The following is an 18,545-nucleotide window of genomic DNA, read 5'->3' on the forward strand; positions in this document are numbered from 1 at the left end:
AATTTCCAAAGGGGGGGTTTGAAATGTCAATAACTCGACCCAGACCGCATCCTTTCAGGAGTTAATTTTAAAGTTTATTCTCTCAAAATGTATTTGATATTTCTTGTTTTTTGGATATTTTACATAGCTAGAGAGTACAAAATGCAGATTTAAAAACCACTGAACAGAAAAGGCAGGACGGAGTGGAGGATGAACAGAGTGGATGGAGGTGACAGTGTTACTGTAGATAGAGTGACAAAAAAAAAAAAAAAAAAACAAGACTGAATGTGTGTGATGCAACTTCCCAAACATCTCCAGGTGCGTTTCCAACAGAGACGTTGGATTTCTGATCTTCTTCTGGCCTCGTGTTTCTCATTTAAACAGCCACAAGAAGATCTGCTTTGTTCCTTTGAGATCATCGTGATGCCGCCACGTTTCCTCTTCAGCTGAACAGTCTCGTTTATCGTCCTCCACCAGACTTCCACCGGTTCGTTGAGGTCACTTGAGTTGGACGGTAGTTCAGGGACGAGCCCGCGGTTCAAGGCAAGACGGCAGTGGGAGAGTGCAGGTGTGACAGGTGAGCGTCGATAAATGCTGTTCCGTACACTGTAACCACCTACTCATGGCTTCATTGTTCAATGTACCAATGTCTCCCTCCCTCTCTTCAGCGTACATTCATGTTAAAGACACGTTCCCTCAGCTCCGTGCTGCAGCTGTACGACCCTCGCCTCAGGTAAGGCGCGTGCGCGGTCCTGTCGCGTGGTTCGGAGAAGCAGTCGAGACCCGCAGCTCGAGCTGAACTTCGGCTGGTACCGTGCAGCGTTTTGAACGGTCGCCCCGGCGCGTTTCCTGCTTTCGCAACAGCACCTGGTTGAAGTTCTAGTCGGCTGTAATTTGACATTTCGGGTAAATGAATGGAGTTTGTGAGAGCAGAGGGGTGTTTCATGAAGCCAGATTACCGGTTAAAACGGGATTATTTCAGCAAGTCAGGCCTGTTTTTAGAAGTCGGACTGAAACACGGTGTTTCTCTCTGATTTACCTTCTGCCTTCAGAGTAGTTTGACAGTATCTTTATCTGTGCATTAATTTGAAAAAGGTTTGTGAATTTCCTTGTTTATGCTTGCGGTTTTCTTCACTTTTGCTGGAGTATTTTTACTCTCCTTCGTCTCTCCTCCTCATTGAAAGTCGCCTCAGCCGATCACCTGTTGCCATCTGGGCTCGTGCAGCCCGACTTTTTGTTTTTCTGTCATCTGTCTATCTGATGTGCTACAGGCTGACATTTATCCGGGTTTGGGACTGAGGACAGCACTGGCTTGTGCATCCCGAGTGGCCGAGGGGTAGCCAGGGGCTCGGTGTCTCGCCCAGGGACACGGGTGTGTGGACAGGATGAGCAGTAAGATAAGATAAAGATCAGTCACGTGCTGCTCTGCGGCCATCACAGTTTCATCTGTACGTTTCGCTCATTGTGAGTTAACACCACCGGTGTCTTCATGTCTCGGCTCCAGACCAGACTTCAGGAAACAGAGTGAACCTGTTTCAGGTTGTGAGGCTCCTTTAAAATCCCTCTTTTCTCAGCAACACCTGCCACCTTTATGAAACACCCCTCAGCTCGACGCGAACGGAGCCCGATTTCACACACAGGCCAAAGTTGAGGACCAATAAGGTCAAGACGGTCTCGACTGAAGGTTCGAGAATATCACAATAGCACCATATCAAACTAACCTAAAACGTCATGCACCTGTAGATATATAAACTGTATATATATATATGTTAATGAATAGATATGAACTTTAGGGCTTAATACACAAGTGTTGAATATATTTCAAGTTGACAGAAATAACTACCGCCGCAGTTCGGCTGAGAGCAGTCTGACCAGATCCGTGTTCACCTCAACGGTCAAACCCTTCACAGTGCATAGAGCATTTCGTTTGCATGCCTGCAATTAACACTTGATGTATGTGTGTGTGTGTGTGTGTGTGTGTGTGTGTGTGTGTGTGTGTGTGTGTGTGTGTGTGTGTGTGTGTGTGTGCGCGCGCGTGCACTGTGCAGCACCGCGCCACAGGCTGCTCATCACCAAGTCTTTCCACCGCATTTACAAAGCCGGTTAAAGCCTGTTTAATTCACTCTGCTCCTACGAGTAGCGTTCAAGCGCCCCAAATTCAAACAGCACAGTATTACAGTTCACAACCATTGTGTAAGGCAGATTGATAAAAAAAAAAAAAAAAAAAAAAAAAAAAAAAAAGTACTGCGTGGTACTTTCTGAGTCACCCCACGTTCATTACAGGCCTTCATATCGTACATAGCTAGAATCAAAGCATGCCATACCGAAGCCAAAATAACACAAAAATAACAAAAGGTTTTACAAACATTCTTTGGTTGAGTGTGAAAGGAGCATTCCTGTGCTTTAATTTAACGCTTTGAATTTGGCATTTGTTAAAAAGAACACAAAGAGGAAAAAAATAGTGGACCTTTGCAATGATACACTGGCTTACATACAGGCAAAAGAGTGACGGCTTTAACCTAAACTACAATATATGTTAATCCTCGCAAAGTAATATAAAAAAAAATCAAGTGATAAAAAGCTCGCTCCGGCTGAGTGTACACAAATACTACTTCCTCTTTCCAGGTTGCCTCAGCAACCCCCCTCCTCCCATCTCCTTTCACTTCTTCTTGGCAAAGCGACTGAACTTCTTCTCCTTGTCTTTCTTGGCCTCAGGGAGGGCGGCTGAGGAGGAGGGAGGGGGCAGGCTGTGGGCTTTGGCCCCTGAGGCCCCCGAAGCCTCCTCCGCTGCCAGGGGCTGGATGGCCTTCTCCATGGCTTGGCTCCAACGCTGGAGCTCCTCCTGAAATTAAACAAACACCAGGGAGGCTTACAAAGGGAGGTCCACCTCCAGAGGAGCGGTGTGTGTTTTTGTCCGCTGGTCTGTTTGTGTAAGCGGACAATCGGACGTGGCGGCTTTAAATGTGGCGTTTGTGAGGCTAAATCAGGGTAAAATAGCTGAAAACAACCTCGCTCTGACTTGTTTTATTTTGTAAAACTTCAATGGTCCCTGGAGGTCAAATCTCTGGCTGGATGATGGCGAAACTGAAGGAAATATGATCGACTTCATTCATGTCAGCCACTTGCTGTACATAAATAACTTTACTTAGATTACTTAGACGTGGGAAGACACATCAAAGCGAACCATCTTTGAAAATGAAAAATGTATGAACCGTATGCAGCATTACAGCCCGGGACCACCGCTTTACAAAGGGTCAAAGATTACACAACTTCAGAACATTCAGTCTCGTGTGATTTATGGAAAACGTTTGTCTCTCAGCGGTTCAAAACTCACCTCGTCTTTACACTGGAACAAATATTCACTGCCGTCTCCAAGACTGTGAGAGGGAGAGGAGAGGGCGGTTAAACATCACCGAGCAACAAGTTGTCCCCTGTTTTGACAATTACCGTAAAACGAAGAGTAAACTTGTTTCCCCAAAACAGATTTTTAGTCATTTAAAACACGATTTTAGCCTGGCAGCAGGTAGCAACTGTGAGTGAGTGCAATTGAGGCTTGAGACAGAAGTCGACTGTCTAAGCTTAGCATATGGATTGGACACAGGGAGAAACAGCTAGCCTAGCTCCGTCAAAGGTAACGAAATCCACCCCTAAAGCTCATTAATGTGGCACAATTAACACGTTACAGCTCATCTGCTTCATACAGAAAACTAGGACAGCGGATTTACAGGGAGTTATGAGCGGGACTACTTCTTGGCTGGGTGGAATTACTCCTTTAAAAGTGAGACAATTCCTGAAACCCAAAGGCTGACGGGACTCTCACCGTAGTTTGGAGACGTGCTTCTTTTTCTTGTAGTTGGTGAGGATCTCCCAGCTGGCGTTGGCGAGGGACAAGGGGCCCTCGCCGTGATACGTCACCCCTTGGCCAAAGCCCTTTGCATCCTTATAGGCTGCGAGCTGACCCGGCTTCAGCACGCAGTACAAGTTGTTCCATGACCTGAGAGGTAAGTAAAAGGCGTCAGTATCAGTCATTTCAGGCAATAATGCGAAATCAGTTAATTATTTCTGGGTTGCTTGTGGATTAAAACTGACTTAATAAACAGAAGTCAATGGGATGTTATATTTTCTGGAATAGCTGATGGTGGTAAACCAATGTGTTCGTGAGCTCTCGCTCCTGAAATATAAATCATAACTAGGCCTTATTTTCCACTTCTGTTAACCAACATGTTTTGAATGCATGCATGCTGCAGCTTTTTTAACTTCCATCCAAGGCAGCCCATCGGCTTCCTCTCATTTCTTTCCGATCTGAAAATAAATTAGAAAACTCTGGAAACTTGCTCCAGTTGTTTAATCCATCACAAAGAAAGTGAACTTTCTTTTTCGTTGCATTGCCGTCGCAGATTGATTTTAAAGAGGCTGAGCGCGATACATGAGGTAACTTGAGAAATAATGCAGACTTGATGTTCGCCGTGATGGATGAACGAGGGGAAGCAATTATTCAAGTGCGCTGATAGATTTTCCTAACACACAGAAATTACTGGAAGCAAATGAACGTGCAGAAGCGGCGCCGTGTTCCTCTTCCTGTTACCTACCTGTTTGAAGCCTTCTTCCCTGAGCCGTCCAGGTCGTGCTTGCGGCCCAGCAGGCCCTCCTGCAGCACCGCCTGGGCTCTGAGGGGCTCCACGGGCATGGTGGCAGCCTTCTCCGGTTCTTTCGGGGTCGATACCGAGACGGAAGGCGCCGACACCAGAGAGCCGCTCTCTTTCATTTCTGACTCCCTGGGAACTGCGGAATCACCGGCCGTCTCAGACTGGAGGGGAAACCAGACAGAAACAGAATGAGACAGAGAACCCAGACACACCTGCACGATCGGAGGGGATGGCAGAGCAGAGTGTGCCCTTGATTAATGCACCCATGATTATTTTCACAAGTGCTCAAAGAGGATTCTCAACGCAGTCAAACGCAGTTTACTTTAGGATAAGAAAGTCAAGGACCTCTTTTAAATGCATAGCATAGCAGAGCGGCTGGTTTTTCAAAGATTCAGTCTCTTAAGCAGAGGTCACGACATGAGAAAGTACAGAGGACGGCAGCGGAGTGAGCGCAGCTACTAACCAGAGTCTGCTCCTCAACAGTGTAACGCTGCGAGGATTCCTCAGCAAAGCCGGTGTCTTCTCTCCTGTAGGAAACAGGGCAGCATGGGGTCGACTTTCAAGAGCAGCGGGTGAAGAACAATGTGTTTGAGTGAGGAGAGAGGAAGACCTGTGTGTGCCTGCGTGGAAGTTTAAAGGACTTGCAATATTCTGTTTTTTTGTTATTGTCAACAAATCCCATGAAAAGACAAAATATTGCAGTTGTTTCTCCGGAAATACTTTCTGACTTCTTCGAGTTGTTGTGCCTACTTATGGCTGATTGTGTGTGTGTGTGTGTGTGTGTGTGTGTGTGTGTGTGTGTGTGTGTGTGTGTGTACCTGCTGTCCTTATCTGAACGCTGCTCGTCTTTAATGAACTGCTCCATCTCCTGCTGCTGCTTCCTCAGCTCCAGCAACTCCAGCTGCAGTTCAGTGTGGAATCATTAAACGACACATTGCTGCCACCATCCTCAGCACTCACGAGCTAAACGTCTGCTGTGATGTTCCTGTTTTAGTCTTTAGTCTTTAGTCTTACCGTAGTGAGGCGCTCCAGCGCAGAGAAGCGCTCTTCCCACGTGGCGGTGGATTTCTCGAAGGCTTCGTGCCTCTTGAGGAGTTTCTCGACCTCGTCCACGCTGTAGCCCAGGTCTTTGCTGGTCACGTAGGGCTCCTGAGCGATCAGCCAGGCCTCCGCCACGGAGGCGTCCCGCGCAAACTGACACACCTCCAGCACTGGAGGCAGCAAAGACGGAGAGTGACATAAACAATAACAAAAACAGCATTTTAAAAGAACTTTCCATTTCAGAGAATTCGGTGTTAGCCATTATTTGAACAATACTGTTAGTACAGTTACATTATGGGGTTTTATGTGTGTTTTATCCAATAAATTAAAGTTAGAATGAAGACTTGGCTTTATGGTTCAGGTTAGATTTAGGTTACGTTAAGGTCGGAGGCAAATTATGTTTTGAAAAGTGAGACATTTTTAAGAGGTAAACATATTTTTAGTGTTTTTGTTTTTTTTAAATAGACCACTTTTTTTTTTTTTTTTTTTTTTTTGCAAAGTGAGGACATTTTTTGGTAAATTGGGCCAGTTTTTGGAAAGTAAGGAAATTTTTGGAAAGTAAGGAGATTTTTTGGAAAGTAAGGAATTTTTTGGAAAGTAAGGAAATTTTTTGGAAAGGAATTTTTTTTGGAAAGTAAGGACATGTTTTGGAAAGTAAGGAAAAAATTTTGAAAGGAATTTTTTTGGAAAGTAAGGAAATATTTTGAAAGTAAGGAAATTTTTGGAAAATAAGGAAATTTTTTGGAAAGGGCATTTTTTGAAAGTAAGGAAATTTTTTTGGAAAGTAAGGAAATTTTTGGAAAATAAGGAAATTTTTTTGGAAAGGGCATTTTTTGAAAGTAAGGAAATTTTTTGGAAAGTAAGGAAATTTTTGGAAAGTAAGGAAATTTTTTGGAAAGGGCATTTTTTGAAAGTAAGGAAATTTTTTGGAAAATAAGGAATTTTTTGGAAAATAAGGAAATTTTTTGGAAAGTAAGGAAATTTTTTGGAAAATAAGGAAATTTTTGGAAAATAAGGAAATTTTTTGGAAAGGGCATTTTTTTCAAAAGTGAGCACTTTTTTTGCGAAGTGAGGACATTTTTTGGAAAGTGAGGATTTTTTTTGTTTTTTATATTTTCATATGTCCTTTTTTTAAATGAAGGACATTTTTTGACAGTAAGGACATTTTGAGGTCAGGACATTTTTTTTTGCAAAGTGTGGACATTTTCAAACTCATTACAATCAGCCTTTAATGTTGTTGTCCATCATGTGTAAACATCACACTGGCAGGTTAGTAAAGACTAGTGAAGTCATCGTGTGTGTACAGGATTGGGTTTTTGGTTGGAGGTTAGTGAGGTTTTACTCACAGAGTCTGAGCCAATCCCATCTGTCGTCCCACTTGAACATCATCTCCTTCCTTTTCTCCGTCAGCTGCACCAGCTTCTCCTTAATCTGACACAAGCAGTTATACAGTCACAGTTGCATATCAGCATTATTAAACAACTAAGCCCCAAGACTGGCTATTATCCTCTAAGAATTAGTATTGTGAAGTAATTAACCGCACATTAAATTCAGGCCAGGGTCAATTGCTCATTTAAATTCTTTTGGCTTTTCCATTTCTAATTAGTGTTTGCTTTATAGTCTCCCTGATGAGTGTAAGATGAGTGGAATTTTTTTCTTTCTTTCAAGGCGATCCAATTGGTTCCATTGTGCCAGACAAGAACAATCACTCCCAGAAAAGTAATTAAATCTAATGAAAGCAGCAATTTGAGGTCCATCTGAGGCTGAAAAGAAGCTGTCTGTGCTGCTCAGGTCTTACCTCAGCAGAGTCTCGGTGCTTGCGTGTCAGCAGGGCCTTGCCGAGGTCCATGCAATCAGTGAATTTTGCTCCCCGGGCCTCAATCTCCGAGCGGATCCCCTGGTGGTACTTCTGCAGGAGCTCCACAGATGAGACATCCCTGATGTAGAGGAGGGAAGGAAAGTGATAACAGGTAAGTCTATCTACCTCTGTTGGTTGGGATTGAAACTGCATGACCAGACTCTGGCAAGCTTTCCTTTATCTAAGACAAACATACCATAATTGCACCATATACATTCATACTAGTAAGAACAAACAGCCTCATAAATAGATATTATACTGAAGCTGAAAGAAATGTAATTAGTTTTTTGCATGTGATCAAACAGCTTTTAGACAGTCAGAAAAATTACTTACTGCCTTTATTAACCTGATTTACCTCAACTAAGGTAATTATGACCTTCATTTAAAGGACTGTTTAACACAAACAAACTAATTTGGACCCACTGGGACCAACGACTGAAAGTAAGTGTGAGAACAAATTAAAATACTCATTAAATCTCATGTCTAAAACTCTAATTATACAGTATACAGTGTGAAATATTGTAATTTTTGGTCACACTTTGTATTAAGGTGCACATATTCAGCATTAGCTTGTTTGTTATTAGCATTCATGTTAGTAGCATATTTATTAGTCCTAATAAAGCACTGGATACCTCATTAAACTTGTACTTCATGCATAAAAACATCATTACTTGCTATCAATAAGCAGTAATCAGGAGTATATTGAGGGAAAACTCTGCAAGGTGGTTGTAGAATAAGGCGTTAATACATGCTTCATAATGACTAACATGGAGCCAATATGCTAATATGCTAATAATCAACTAGTTAATGGTGAATATGTGTACCTGGACAGAAAGTGTGAGCCTAGTTTTAATTTATTTATTTGAGTCTATGTCCCAGTTCTTGTTGACAATTGAAACTTGTGGGAATAAAAGGTGAAAGTCACACTCAGATCCATCCTTTTGCATTGTTTGGAAATCAGTGCTGGCATTAAACTGAATTCACTGAATGGAGTTGTCCGAGTTGTGCTCACCTGGGTTTCTCCTGAGTTTCTATCTGCTGGATGATGCTCTCCATCCAGGCCATCAGGTCTCGCACCATGGTGAAAAAGCGGAACTTCTCAGCCGTGTCCACCAGTCGCGCCCTGCGACCTTCGCAGGCGTCCAGCAGGCCCTTCCAGGCTTCCACCACCTCTCGCTCTGTGGCCTGGATGCTGTCCGCTCTGCTTCCTGCATACTGGGCATGAAGCCGCGAAGCCGTCTCCTGGAACTGTTGGACCTGGAGGAAGGAGAATCAAGAGTCTGTAAATCATAAAAATACATGAATGTCGGAGCTTCACTGTATAGACTGATGTATGTGCAGAGTCATTAATCTCTGTTCTCTGTGCTCATCTTAAATCTGAGCTTAAGTCAAGGACGTGCGAGAAGGATTTTGTTTGGAAGCCAATCACGGTCCAGTATGCAACTTATGCAACTGTTACACAAGGACATTGAAAGTAAGAATGGACTTTCTCAGTGAGGAAGTCAAGTGTTTAAATTTCTGAAATGAAAAGTATTTGCACATTCATTCATTCAGGGAGAAGAATTTTTACAAGGTAACTGAACAGACAAGCTGAGAATTTTTAATTCTTCAAACCTTTAAGGGATCTTTCATGAGATCGTAAGCTGAATGTGATTGGGAGAAAAAAAACAAACATTCTTTATATAATCTGGACAGTGAGGTGTTGACCCGCCAACGAGATGCAAGAAATTGGACGAAAAAAGCCGATAATGGTGGAAATGTTGTAACATTCGCTCTTGTTTTCGATCTGTAGTGACAGATATAAAGTAACAGCTACAAACAACACGGCTAACACTTAAATTGGTGTTAACAGGTAAAACCTTTCTCTCGTAGTTTCGTCTAAACTCGCCCAGTAAGAACTTTCCTCCATCTCATCCACTGCAGTTTTCACTTCCTGCCCTCTGTCTGAATTAACGTCACGTGACTGCAAACAACCTATTGGATGGTCTTTCCAGAGCAATGGGATTAAAAGGCTGATAATCCCTCTACTCCAACCCCACTTATGGGCTCTCACCATTTGAGAAAACTTCTCACAAATCGCCCAAATCTCGCAGCACTCTCTCCCTCTCGATGTGAATCATCAAAGTTTGCCTCTTGGCCGCCGCCTGCTGTGCTCCCTCAGAGTAAAAGTGCTGATCCCATGTGTTGTACCTGTTTGCCTAGAGCGGTGATGTCTCTCTCAAAGGCGGCGTGCATTCGGTGGAAGGACTCGGCTTTGCTGAAGTCCTCTCCCACATCATCAGGCAGCTCCTTCTGCTTCTCGACGATCTGAGCCACGAGCTCCTTCCCATCATCGAAGTACCTTTGAAAACAGGGATCAGTCTCTCGGTCTCTCTGGCTCTGTGTGTATTATCATCGCATTCAATCGGTGTAAAGTTGTCATGTTCAGGCTGAATTCTTTGTGGCAGTGTTATTGCATCCAAATGTGTTCTGGTTCGATGTGTTTAGCTGCTGCAGGCATTAATATCACTCTTGTTTGGACACGTTACGCTGCATTACAGGATTAGACATGAAATCTTAATGCGATCAGTTCAGATAACTGGCCGTCTGGCTGCATCAATACTCTTTTCCTTACTTGAGCAGTTCGTAAGATGTTGCAAGGAGCTGAGCGCGAGTGTCGATGAGCTCCAGCAGATCAGCCCAGCTCTCATTGATGCCGTCCTTCCACTCCGCCATGGTGGCCGCCTCGGTGTGACCGGCTTCGATCAGCTCGTCTATCGTCTGGTTGACCATGTCCACTCGCTCCTGACCCGCCATCCCCGTCTCCCGTGCAAACTCTCTGAACTTATCCCTCAGGAGCTGAAGGGAAAAGAAGAGGATCAAAGTCTCATTTTTTTAACTTAAATACCCAAGAAATCATTCACTGAGTGCTCATGAATGCTCAAGGGTTCATCCAAAGATGTGTGATCACTTTACACCAAGAGAACAAAAGCATAATAGCACATGCATAAAACAGGCAAACTACCCTCTGGTGGTTTTCTCTCAGTGTTTATGAAACGCTTTCATCATTTCCTCCTTTACTTTCTCAGTTCCCATAAACAGTTGCAGCAAGTGAGCACACCTATCTGATCTCAGACAGCTCCACGTGCAGCTTCATGTGTGTTTAAACAGATTCAAAGTGCTTTACGGATGAGCTGCCAGCTGATAATAAGATTTACAAATGTACAGTTAAACTATTTCAGTGAGTGAAATGATAAAATAGATAAAAATAGATACAAAAAGCACATAAAACAGATCATTTCAGCAGCTCTCAGAAACTTTTCCTCCTGCGGCTGCAATCGTGTGCATGTGTTACCGTGACGTGGTCCAGGTCCTGGCCCATCTCCTGAGAGGAGGCCACCACGTCTCTCTCTGCGATCCAGTGCTCCAGGTCCTCCACCTCTCGGCTCAGCAGGAAGTGGTGGAAGGTGTGGTCCAGCTTCTTCCTGCGGTCCTCCGCCAACTCCTTCAGCCCCGCGTACTGCTTATCCACCTGGCCCTGCCGCCTGATGATCTCCTCACTGCGCACGAGGCAAAGGGAGAGGATGGGAGGAAATGAGATGCAGCGAGGATGGAGAAAATGAGAAAAGGGCAAAGAGATTGGATTTAGGTTTACTCAAGATGAGGCGTGTGATTAGGCTACAGGAATTACCACATTTTACACGCTCATCTCTCTTATCACCCGAAACCACAAGTGACTTAGGCGGCATGAGTGAATTAACATCCAAACAAGGAGTTCAGAGGCACTTTTTTCTGTGTGAGCGTCAAATTCTGAAAGCACAAACCCGTCGGGATGGTCCTCGGCAAACATTTTTTGGGCACGGTCGGCCAGCTTCTGAATGGAGTCAGCGTAGTCGTCCACGGCTTGCTTAAGGATCATGTGACGCTTCAGCATCAGCATGGCACTCTGCTCGTCCTGGAGAGACGGAAGAAGAGGAGGGCGAGGAGGAATCATGAGGAGTCAGAGGAAATTATGTGAAAGAAGAGGACGGACACGACACATCGAAGCAAAACAAAACACTCCAAATGAGCTCTCAGTAGAGGGTGCCGATTATAAAAAGGGTGTCGACTTAATTGAAGACACCCCTGACCATGTAATCACATCAATGCATGCAGCGCCACTTTATTTGCACAACATGATGTGCCTTATGCTTCACAGCGTACGTTTCAGACATCTGCGGCCCGGCGTCACTCAGCCTGCCTCCTCGTCTACTCGCTCTGCTCCTCACCTTGGCTTTTTCATCGGCGATCATGTAAAGCTCCTGCTCCCCGATCCAGGCTTCGGCCTCATCCGCGTCGTTGTAGTACTGCTGGGCCAGGTTGGAGCCGTTCAGCCTCTCCCTGCGCTTGGCCATCTCGTCCTGCAGCCGGGCCCAGGCCTCCTCCAGCTCCTTCAGCTGGTCCGCGATACGCTCGGCCTCCGGTCTGCCCTCTGCGCTGGCGGCCGCCGCCATCCTCCTGCCTCGCTCCAGCACTTCATCGACGCGAGGCTGGTGGCCCTCGATCTCCCTCTGCAGCGTCTGACGGACAGAGGACACGGTGAGGGTGCAGCATCGCCCCAGACACAATGCGATCTGAACTCCCTCTGCAACTGCTTTTTTAAAAACGCCTTTCATGACTCAAATCATGACTCTTTTTCTGTGGACAAATCCCTCACCTGGTTCTTCTTCAGCAGCATTTGCACAGTTTGGAGATTGTGGCCATGCTCTTGTGACATTGCGAGGGGCATCCTCTCCTCAATCCAGAGCTGAGAGAGAAAAGAAGAAGAAGAAGATTATGGAGCTGAAATGAGAAAATAGTAGAGACTAGTTTCTGTTAGGAAATAGCTTTACAGATCTCAGATATACACAAGAGTATAAAAAATAGTAAGACCATCTTTCTTATAGTGAATTTTACCCCTTTTACAAAATGTCTCCAATATCTCAAACAGTAAAATCCTTCTTTAAGCTGTCTCCTCCACCTGATTAAAGTGGATTGAGGCGGTGAAACCAATAAAGGATTAAGCCAGATTCACCTGGAGAGTCAATTTCATGGAGAGAGCTGGTGGTCTTACTATCTTGCATACTAAGTGCACATACTGTAATTGAAAACTTCATTTCCAAATTAATAATTTATCATATTTGGGGGGGAGAAAAAACATCCTCTGAAGTTCAGGCTTCAATATTTCTAAAGTCCCAAAAGGTTTTATCTTGCTGTCATTCCAAAGCCAACATTAAATCCGTTAAAAAAACAACATTCTTTAGTCTAATTTTGTGCTATCAATCATTTTGCGACGGCAGGGAGTTTCGACACTTTAATTTTGCTCCGAAATTGGATCCGCGCTTACGAGCTCGTCGGCCAGGTCCCTGCAGAACTGATGGACAGCCTTGCCGGCCTCCAGCTTGCCCTTGCGCTGGGCCAGTGGCGTGAGGAGCTGCTGGAACTCCCCCTGCAGGGCCTGCTGCTCGGCCTCCAGCTCCAGCTGGTCCTCCCTGCCTCCGCCGTGCGTCCTGACGGCCTCCTGGAGCTCCTCCAGCTCGCGTGCCCTGTCACGCACCTGGTTCTCTGTCATCTGGCACGGGGAGATAAGATTAGAGGAAAAGATGAATAGCCTTTCAGGAGCCTAATCAGAGGAATCAGTAAACCCACCGGAAGTTTCTTTGTCTTTTGCCGTTCATGTATGAAGCTCAGGCGCCGTTTTCAGCCGCTGATTTCATGAAACTTTTATCAATGCAGCACAGACTCTGATATGACTTAGCAGCGTTCTTGTTTTTCTTTCCATCAAAACGTAAACAGCGAATGTTTTCAGCTAGCTGACCTCCATCGGGGTGGAGTCCGACGCTGTTTCTGTTCTCCATTTATACAACACACTCATCTGTCATGTGATCGATATGTCACCACAGATATCTTCTATACACAAACATCCTTTTCATTAGTTCATACAGAAACCCTTGTAGATAAATATCTCTAACCATAATTGCAGCATATTACAACAAACATTTTACGTCATTCCCTGATAAAAACACATTTCCATCAGAACACATTAATGAAATTATGTTGAATATTATCTTCTCAGTACAAGTAAATAAACTCTGTATTCTTTCAAACTGATTATTCTGATTATGTTTTGTAAAAACTGTGTATTTAAATCGCTCCCAATGCTTTTAAAAATAACCCGACTACTCCTCTTCCAGTTGTTCTTAAAGAAACACTGTTGATGTAAAATAAATATGATCCAGGAACTCTACAGAAATGGCTTCAAGCCTAATTTCACATTTGACCCTCTTGGGCTTAAATCGGCTTGTTAAGAGATCCAAAATGCTTCCCTCTGAAGAAGCAACTTGTCCAAATTTGACAAACAACCACAAACAGCCTCGGGCCCTGATGAAGGCGAGGTAGCTGAATGAATAAAGCACGACGTACTGGAGACGACCTGTGCGACGTGTTGTAATTTTGATGGACTGAAACTCACACGCTGCTCCGCACCTCAAATTAAGAAATTCTTCTTCTTCTTCCTGACAAACATGATACTTTCTCGACATTAAGATTTATAAGGCTTTTGTTCGCTGTGTTCAGCTGCCAGCTGTAAACACAAACACAGATCCCACACAGATGCTCACTCACTTAAAGTTAATCCTAAAAAGCACACGAGCTAAAGCTAAATCTATAACGTACCCACTCCCATGGCGAAATTTAATTATATATGATTAAAGAAGTGTATGTATCCAAAGGAGCTGCAGACAAATCTGAAGCACATGCAGTGTAACAAAGACAGACCTGATGCTTCTTGAGCAGGATGTTGGCGCTCGTCAGGTCTTTGACGTCCTCGTCTCCGCTCAGCAGCTGCTGCTGCAGCTCACCCAGCGACTTCCTGATATCGGCCAGGCTCTGGTCGAAAAGCTCCGAGCGGTTGGCGTCAAACAGCAGCCGGGCTTTCTCCTGGGTCGTGGACTCCAGCTTGTCCCACAGCTCGTGGAGTTTGGCCAGACGCTCCTGCACGATGGGCTCAAACTCAGGCTTGGACTCCATGAGCTCCTGACCCTCCTGCATCCACAAAAACACAGAGAGGGGGAGAACGTGTTTTCAAAATAAAATAAAAATATCACCTGATTCATGAGAACCATGAGTTGCAGGTGCATACAGCACATAAATGTAACCAGTCAAATGATTTGGGGCGACTACCTACCTACTGCTTATCTACCCGGCCAGTTGGTACAGATAGTTCTTCACTGTTGTGGGTTATAGCTGACAGGGTGATGTCAGAGGTGTGTGTTTGGATGTCAGTCGGCAAAAACAGCAAATTTATCGCTCTGTATTCACTAAGATGCACTTCCAATTTGTCTTTTCTCTGTGACTTTAAGACCTAATTTGGGATCCTTCGTCATGGGTTTAACCCTGCATTAAATCACTTCTACATACACATACAAAGACTGCATGTACGCAGCATTACAGACCTGGTCGACTTTGTTGAGCCAGTCCTTGTTGGAGGCCAGCTCAGCCATGAAGGCCTGATGCTTCAGCCACTTGCTGTGGAGGTTCCTGGCCTCGTCGTACGACGTGTCCTGAGCCGTCAGCATCTTCTCGTTGATCCACACCGTCAGCTGAAGCGTGGAGAGGAATATCAGGGATTAGCCGAAAGATTCAAATCAATGACTAAGACTCAGGCACATCAGGTTACAAAACTTGGGAAAGTCATAAAAACATCAGCGTTTTTGCATTTGTGCAGAGGTGACTTTCTTTGAGCAGGATTTACTTCTTTATCTTCAGAAAACAGAGCATTTACCAATTAGCCAAATGGGACCCCTATCCCAAATAGGGAAGATACAAATTTAACCTAAGAAAGCCTCATCGAGCAGCAGTGTCATAGTAAACAAAGCAGAGTGTGTTTGGCAAATTGTCTACAATCGTCAAGAAATAAAACGAGGGAAAACACGGATGTCGAGTCTCAGTGAGGGAATAATTAAGCTAATAACGAGTGTTACCCAGGAAGTACATGAAGTGTAAACTGTGGGTGAACTCACATCCTGAGTGTTTTGCAGGAAGTGCTGCAGGTCTCGGTTGTCTCTGAGCCGCTCCGACACCTCCTGTGCTCTTCTTTTATTCTTGTCATTCCTGAAGGTCAAACACACAAAGCCGAGAACAAACGTTGAAAATACAACTCGGGGCTGAGCACATCTTCCTCCACCTTTCCATTCAACAGCCCTCGCTGTGACATAACAGGATGCGTCGTTAAACGAGAGAGAACACAGAGAAAAACACCTGACACGGTCACCCAGAACAGTCATCTGTTTCTCTGCTACGCCGTGAAGAATAGCTCTCACTTAAAGATCAATATCCATTATTGCAGGCGCCCGTCTACCAAGCTGAATTGTGGGAGTTAATGGGAAAAGCTCCTATGCCCTCTTTACTGCCTCTTGTTGACATTAATGATACAGTGATAAGAGAGCTGTTTCGCTGGAGAAGAATGAGTTAGACTGAACAGATCTATTCTTCTACATCACACCAGGGCTCCAACGCTATTTATCAAACTGCTACAAGTGAAAATTTGGAAAGCATTCACCAATCGTTAAAGCTGGTTAAGAGGAGACACTCGATGACTGGAGTACAAAACAAGGTGAGGCCTTCTGAGACGAGCTTTGGAGTGATTGTGCAAAAACATCATTGATCACGGTGAATAATACACGAGCTGAAACGATATGTATAATTCAGACGAGAGCAGTTTTAACCTGTTTGGTTTGAACATTTCATAGGATGTTACACCGCTTTTAAGATGATTCTTAACTGTAATTCTTCTCATTCTTTGTTCAATACAGATAATAAATTGAGTATTTAAGGTTTTCCTGGATAGAACCAGCGTCATAAATGACTGTGGGAGAGAAGAAGAGATTTTAAAAAAAAGTTAAAATCTGCTCCTGATCAACACTAAATGTGGTTAAAATCACAATGATTTCCTTCTGCTCACAAGGCTTTTTGTCAACGCTCTATTGAGAAATAACCTGACCACTGACCTGTCTTGGATTGAGTCCATTTTGTCCTGAACTTTCCCAGAGTACAGGTTGTTGCTGTCCACCAGCCGCTGTCCGCCCTGCAGAGCGCCGTCAATCTTGTCCTCGTTGGCCTCCATGGTGCTCACAAAGTCCTCATGCTTCTTCAGAGCTTTCTCTGCTCCGGCCAAGGTGTCGGGCTTGTCTATGTGGGCCAAGGTGTACTCCTGCAACAAGGCGAGGAGCAAAAACATCAACGTAGAGAAGAAACAGCGCTCAAACAAGCAGCTGAGTGCATTATCTGACAAACATGAGGTAACTGACCGCGCTGCATTCTTCCACACCGCATTCTTTTAAATACCTGCAGCATCACTGAACCCATCATTAAAAAGCTGAGCTCTGTGGAAGCTGCTGACTTTTCCACTTACAGACAGACCTTTTAAGACAAATCATGACCTTTATTTGTGTATTCACACAGTACCTGGTTGTTGAGGATGGCCTCTACAGCCTTGCCATCCCTCAAGAACTGCTGGAAGCCCAGACCCTGGTCCAGGAAGGTCTTGCGACTGTCCCACATCTTCTGCAGTTCATACCAACCCCGGTCCAGCCCCTTCAGCCTCTGCTCCAGCTGCTGGTACTGAGGATCATCCTCCTGGCCCTGGATGACCTGGGCGCCGGTGTCCCTCACGCGGTGATAGTCCTCCTCATGGTTGTTTATGTCTTCACGCACAGCGTCGTGAAGGCTGAGCTGCTCCTCGGCCTCCGGCAGCGTGGCGGGCATTTCCTCTGATGCCACAGCCTTCTGGGTCTTGAAAAGCCAGGACTGGAAGTCGTCCATGTCTTGGAGGAAAGTCTGTAACTTGCTGACCTCGCCCAAAGAGTCCTCTCTGTCTTTGAGGGTCTTTCTTAGCGTGTCCCAGGCCGCGTCCAGCTCCGCTCTGCGGGCCAGGATGTCAGCGGCGTTCTCCGGGTGGTCCTTAGCCAGCCGGTCAGCCTCTTGTCTCAAGAAGGTAAGCTTGGTGTCGATGGCGGCCAAATCTCTCTCCATGCCAAACAGTTTCCTCTGGATGGTCATGACAGCTGCCAGGTCATTGCCCAAGTCCTGCGTGGACTCGATCACCCGTGTCTTGTCTCTGATCCAGGCGTCTGTCTCGTCACACTCCAGCCCGTAGTTGTTCAGACTAACAGCAGAATCCACTTTCCTCTTCTTTTCCTCCACCATGGCCTTGAATGCCTCCCACCTGAAAGAGATTTATTTATGTCATCTTAGCGGCACGTTTTATAGCCTCCCATGAGCCTGCAAAATGTATTTTTTGGTAACGCTGATATTTTCATTTAATTTCAAGTCATGAAGTTTTCTGGAAAGAACCATGTAAAGTCATACTAATCATAGAGAAAACATTAATTTCCCTGGAAGAAGTGCTTCATTTACTGGAAACTCAGTAATATATAATTCAATTACTTGTATTATTAGAAACTCTTTTGTCCATATGTGTTGAATTGTTTGCATGCCTGTAGATATATTTCACATTTCTGCCTGTCCAGCTGACCTGCTTGCTAGCAATTAACTCAAAATAACTGCAAGTGTACACCAATTAAACACAACAACACAATCTATAATTAGCTAAATTACAGCTTTCTGTTCAGGACACTTCTTGGAAATTATTAGGAAATTATAGACCTGTAAAATAAAGCTTTTGATATGCCTCTGGATGCAGATAAAACATAGAAATATGAATCATTTTTGTTATTTATTTCAGGTACAACACTGAATGATAAATTAGAAATGTTGACGTGCAAATAAACAGTAAACTGCACGACACACATATAATAAAGAGATAATATATTCAAAGCACCTCTTATTCAGTCGCGTCTGACATTCTTTGACCTCTTTGGTGCGAGGGTGTCTGCTGTCCTCAAGCTGTTTCACAGCTTTATTGACGTCATCGACTCTCGACTGCACATTTGCCATATCTTGAGCGAGAATGCTCAACCTGGAAAGAAGAAAAGTGCTAATTAAAATAAAAACAGCACAGCATA

General features: G+C 44.5%; 1 protein-coding gene across 2 annotated transcripts in view; it reads right to left on the reverse strand.

The window, feature by feature from the left end:
* Nucleotides 1–67: 67 nt before the first annotated feature.
* The window catches only part of sptb (spectrin, beta, erythrocytic), a 43,126-nt gene continuing 24,648 nt past the window's right edge, over nt 68–18,545 (reverse strand). For both annotated transcript variants that reach the window (XM_076748728.1, XM_076748727.1), the window contains 23 exons: nt 18,362–18,499; nt 16,987–17,746; nt 16,530–16,732; nt 15,543–15,633; nt 14,976–15,122; nt 14,299–14,565; nt 12,869–13,093; nt 12,200–12,289; nt 11,772–12,062; nt 11,328–11,458; nt 10,859–11,063; nt 10,139–10,362; nt 9,715–9,865; nt 8,537–8,781; nt 7,465–7,603; nt 7,013–7,097; nt 5,640–5,836; nt 5,444–5,526; nt 5,089–5,152; nt 4,569–4,786; nt 3,800–3,973; nt 3,314–3,356; nt 68–2,821 (listed from right to left, as the gene is read on the reverse strand). In XM_076748728.1, coding sequence (XP_076604843.1) covers nt 2,639–2,821; nt 3,314–3,356; nt 3,800–3,973; nt 4,569–4,786; nt 5,089–5,152; nt 5,444–5,526; nt 5,640–5,836; nt 7,013–7,097; nt 7,465–7,603; nt 8,537–8,781; nt 9,715–9,865; nt 10,139–10,362; nt 10,859–11,063; nt 11,328–11,458; nt 11,772–12,062; nt 12,200–12,289; nt 12,869–13,093; nt 14,299–14,565; nt 14,976–15,122; nt 15,543–15,633; nt 16,530–16,732; nt 16,987–17,746; nt 18,362–18,499 — 4,354 coding nt within the window. In that variant the 3' untranslated portion in view covers nt 68–2,638. The remainder of the gene's footprint in view (nt 2,822–3,313; nt 3,357–3,799; nt 3,974–4,568; nt 4,787–5,088; nt 5,153–5,443; nt 5,527–5,639; nt 5,837–7,012; nt 7,098–7,464; nt 7,604–8,536; nt 8,782–9,714; nt 9,866–10,138; nt 10,363–10,858; nt 11,064–11,327; nt 11,459–11,771; nt 12,063–12,199; nt 12,290–12,868; nt 13,094–14,298; nt 14,566–14,975; nt 15,123–15,542; nt 15,634–16,529; nt 16,733–16,986; nt 17,747–18,361; nt 18,500–18,545) is intronic.

The sequence above is a fragment of the Chaetodon auriga genome, chromosome 14, assembly GCF_051107435.1.
Source record: "Chaetodon auriga isolate fChaAug3 chromosome 14, fChaAug3.hap1, whole genome shotgun sequence".
In the NCBI taxonomy this organism is placed as follows: domain Eukaryota; kingdom Metazoa; phylum Chordata; class Actinopteri; order Chaetodontiformes; family Chaetodontidae; genus Chaetodon; species Chaetodon auriga.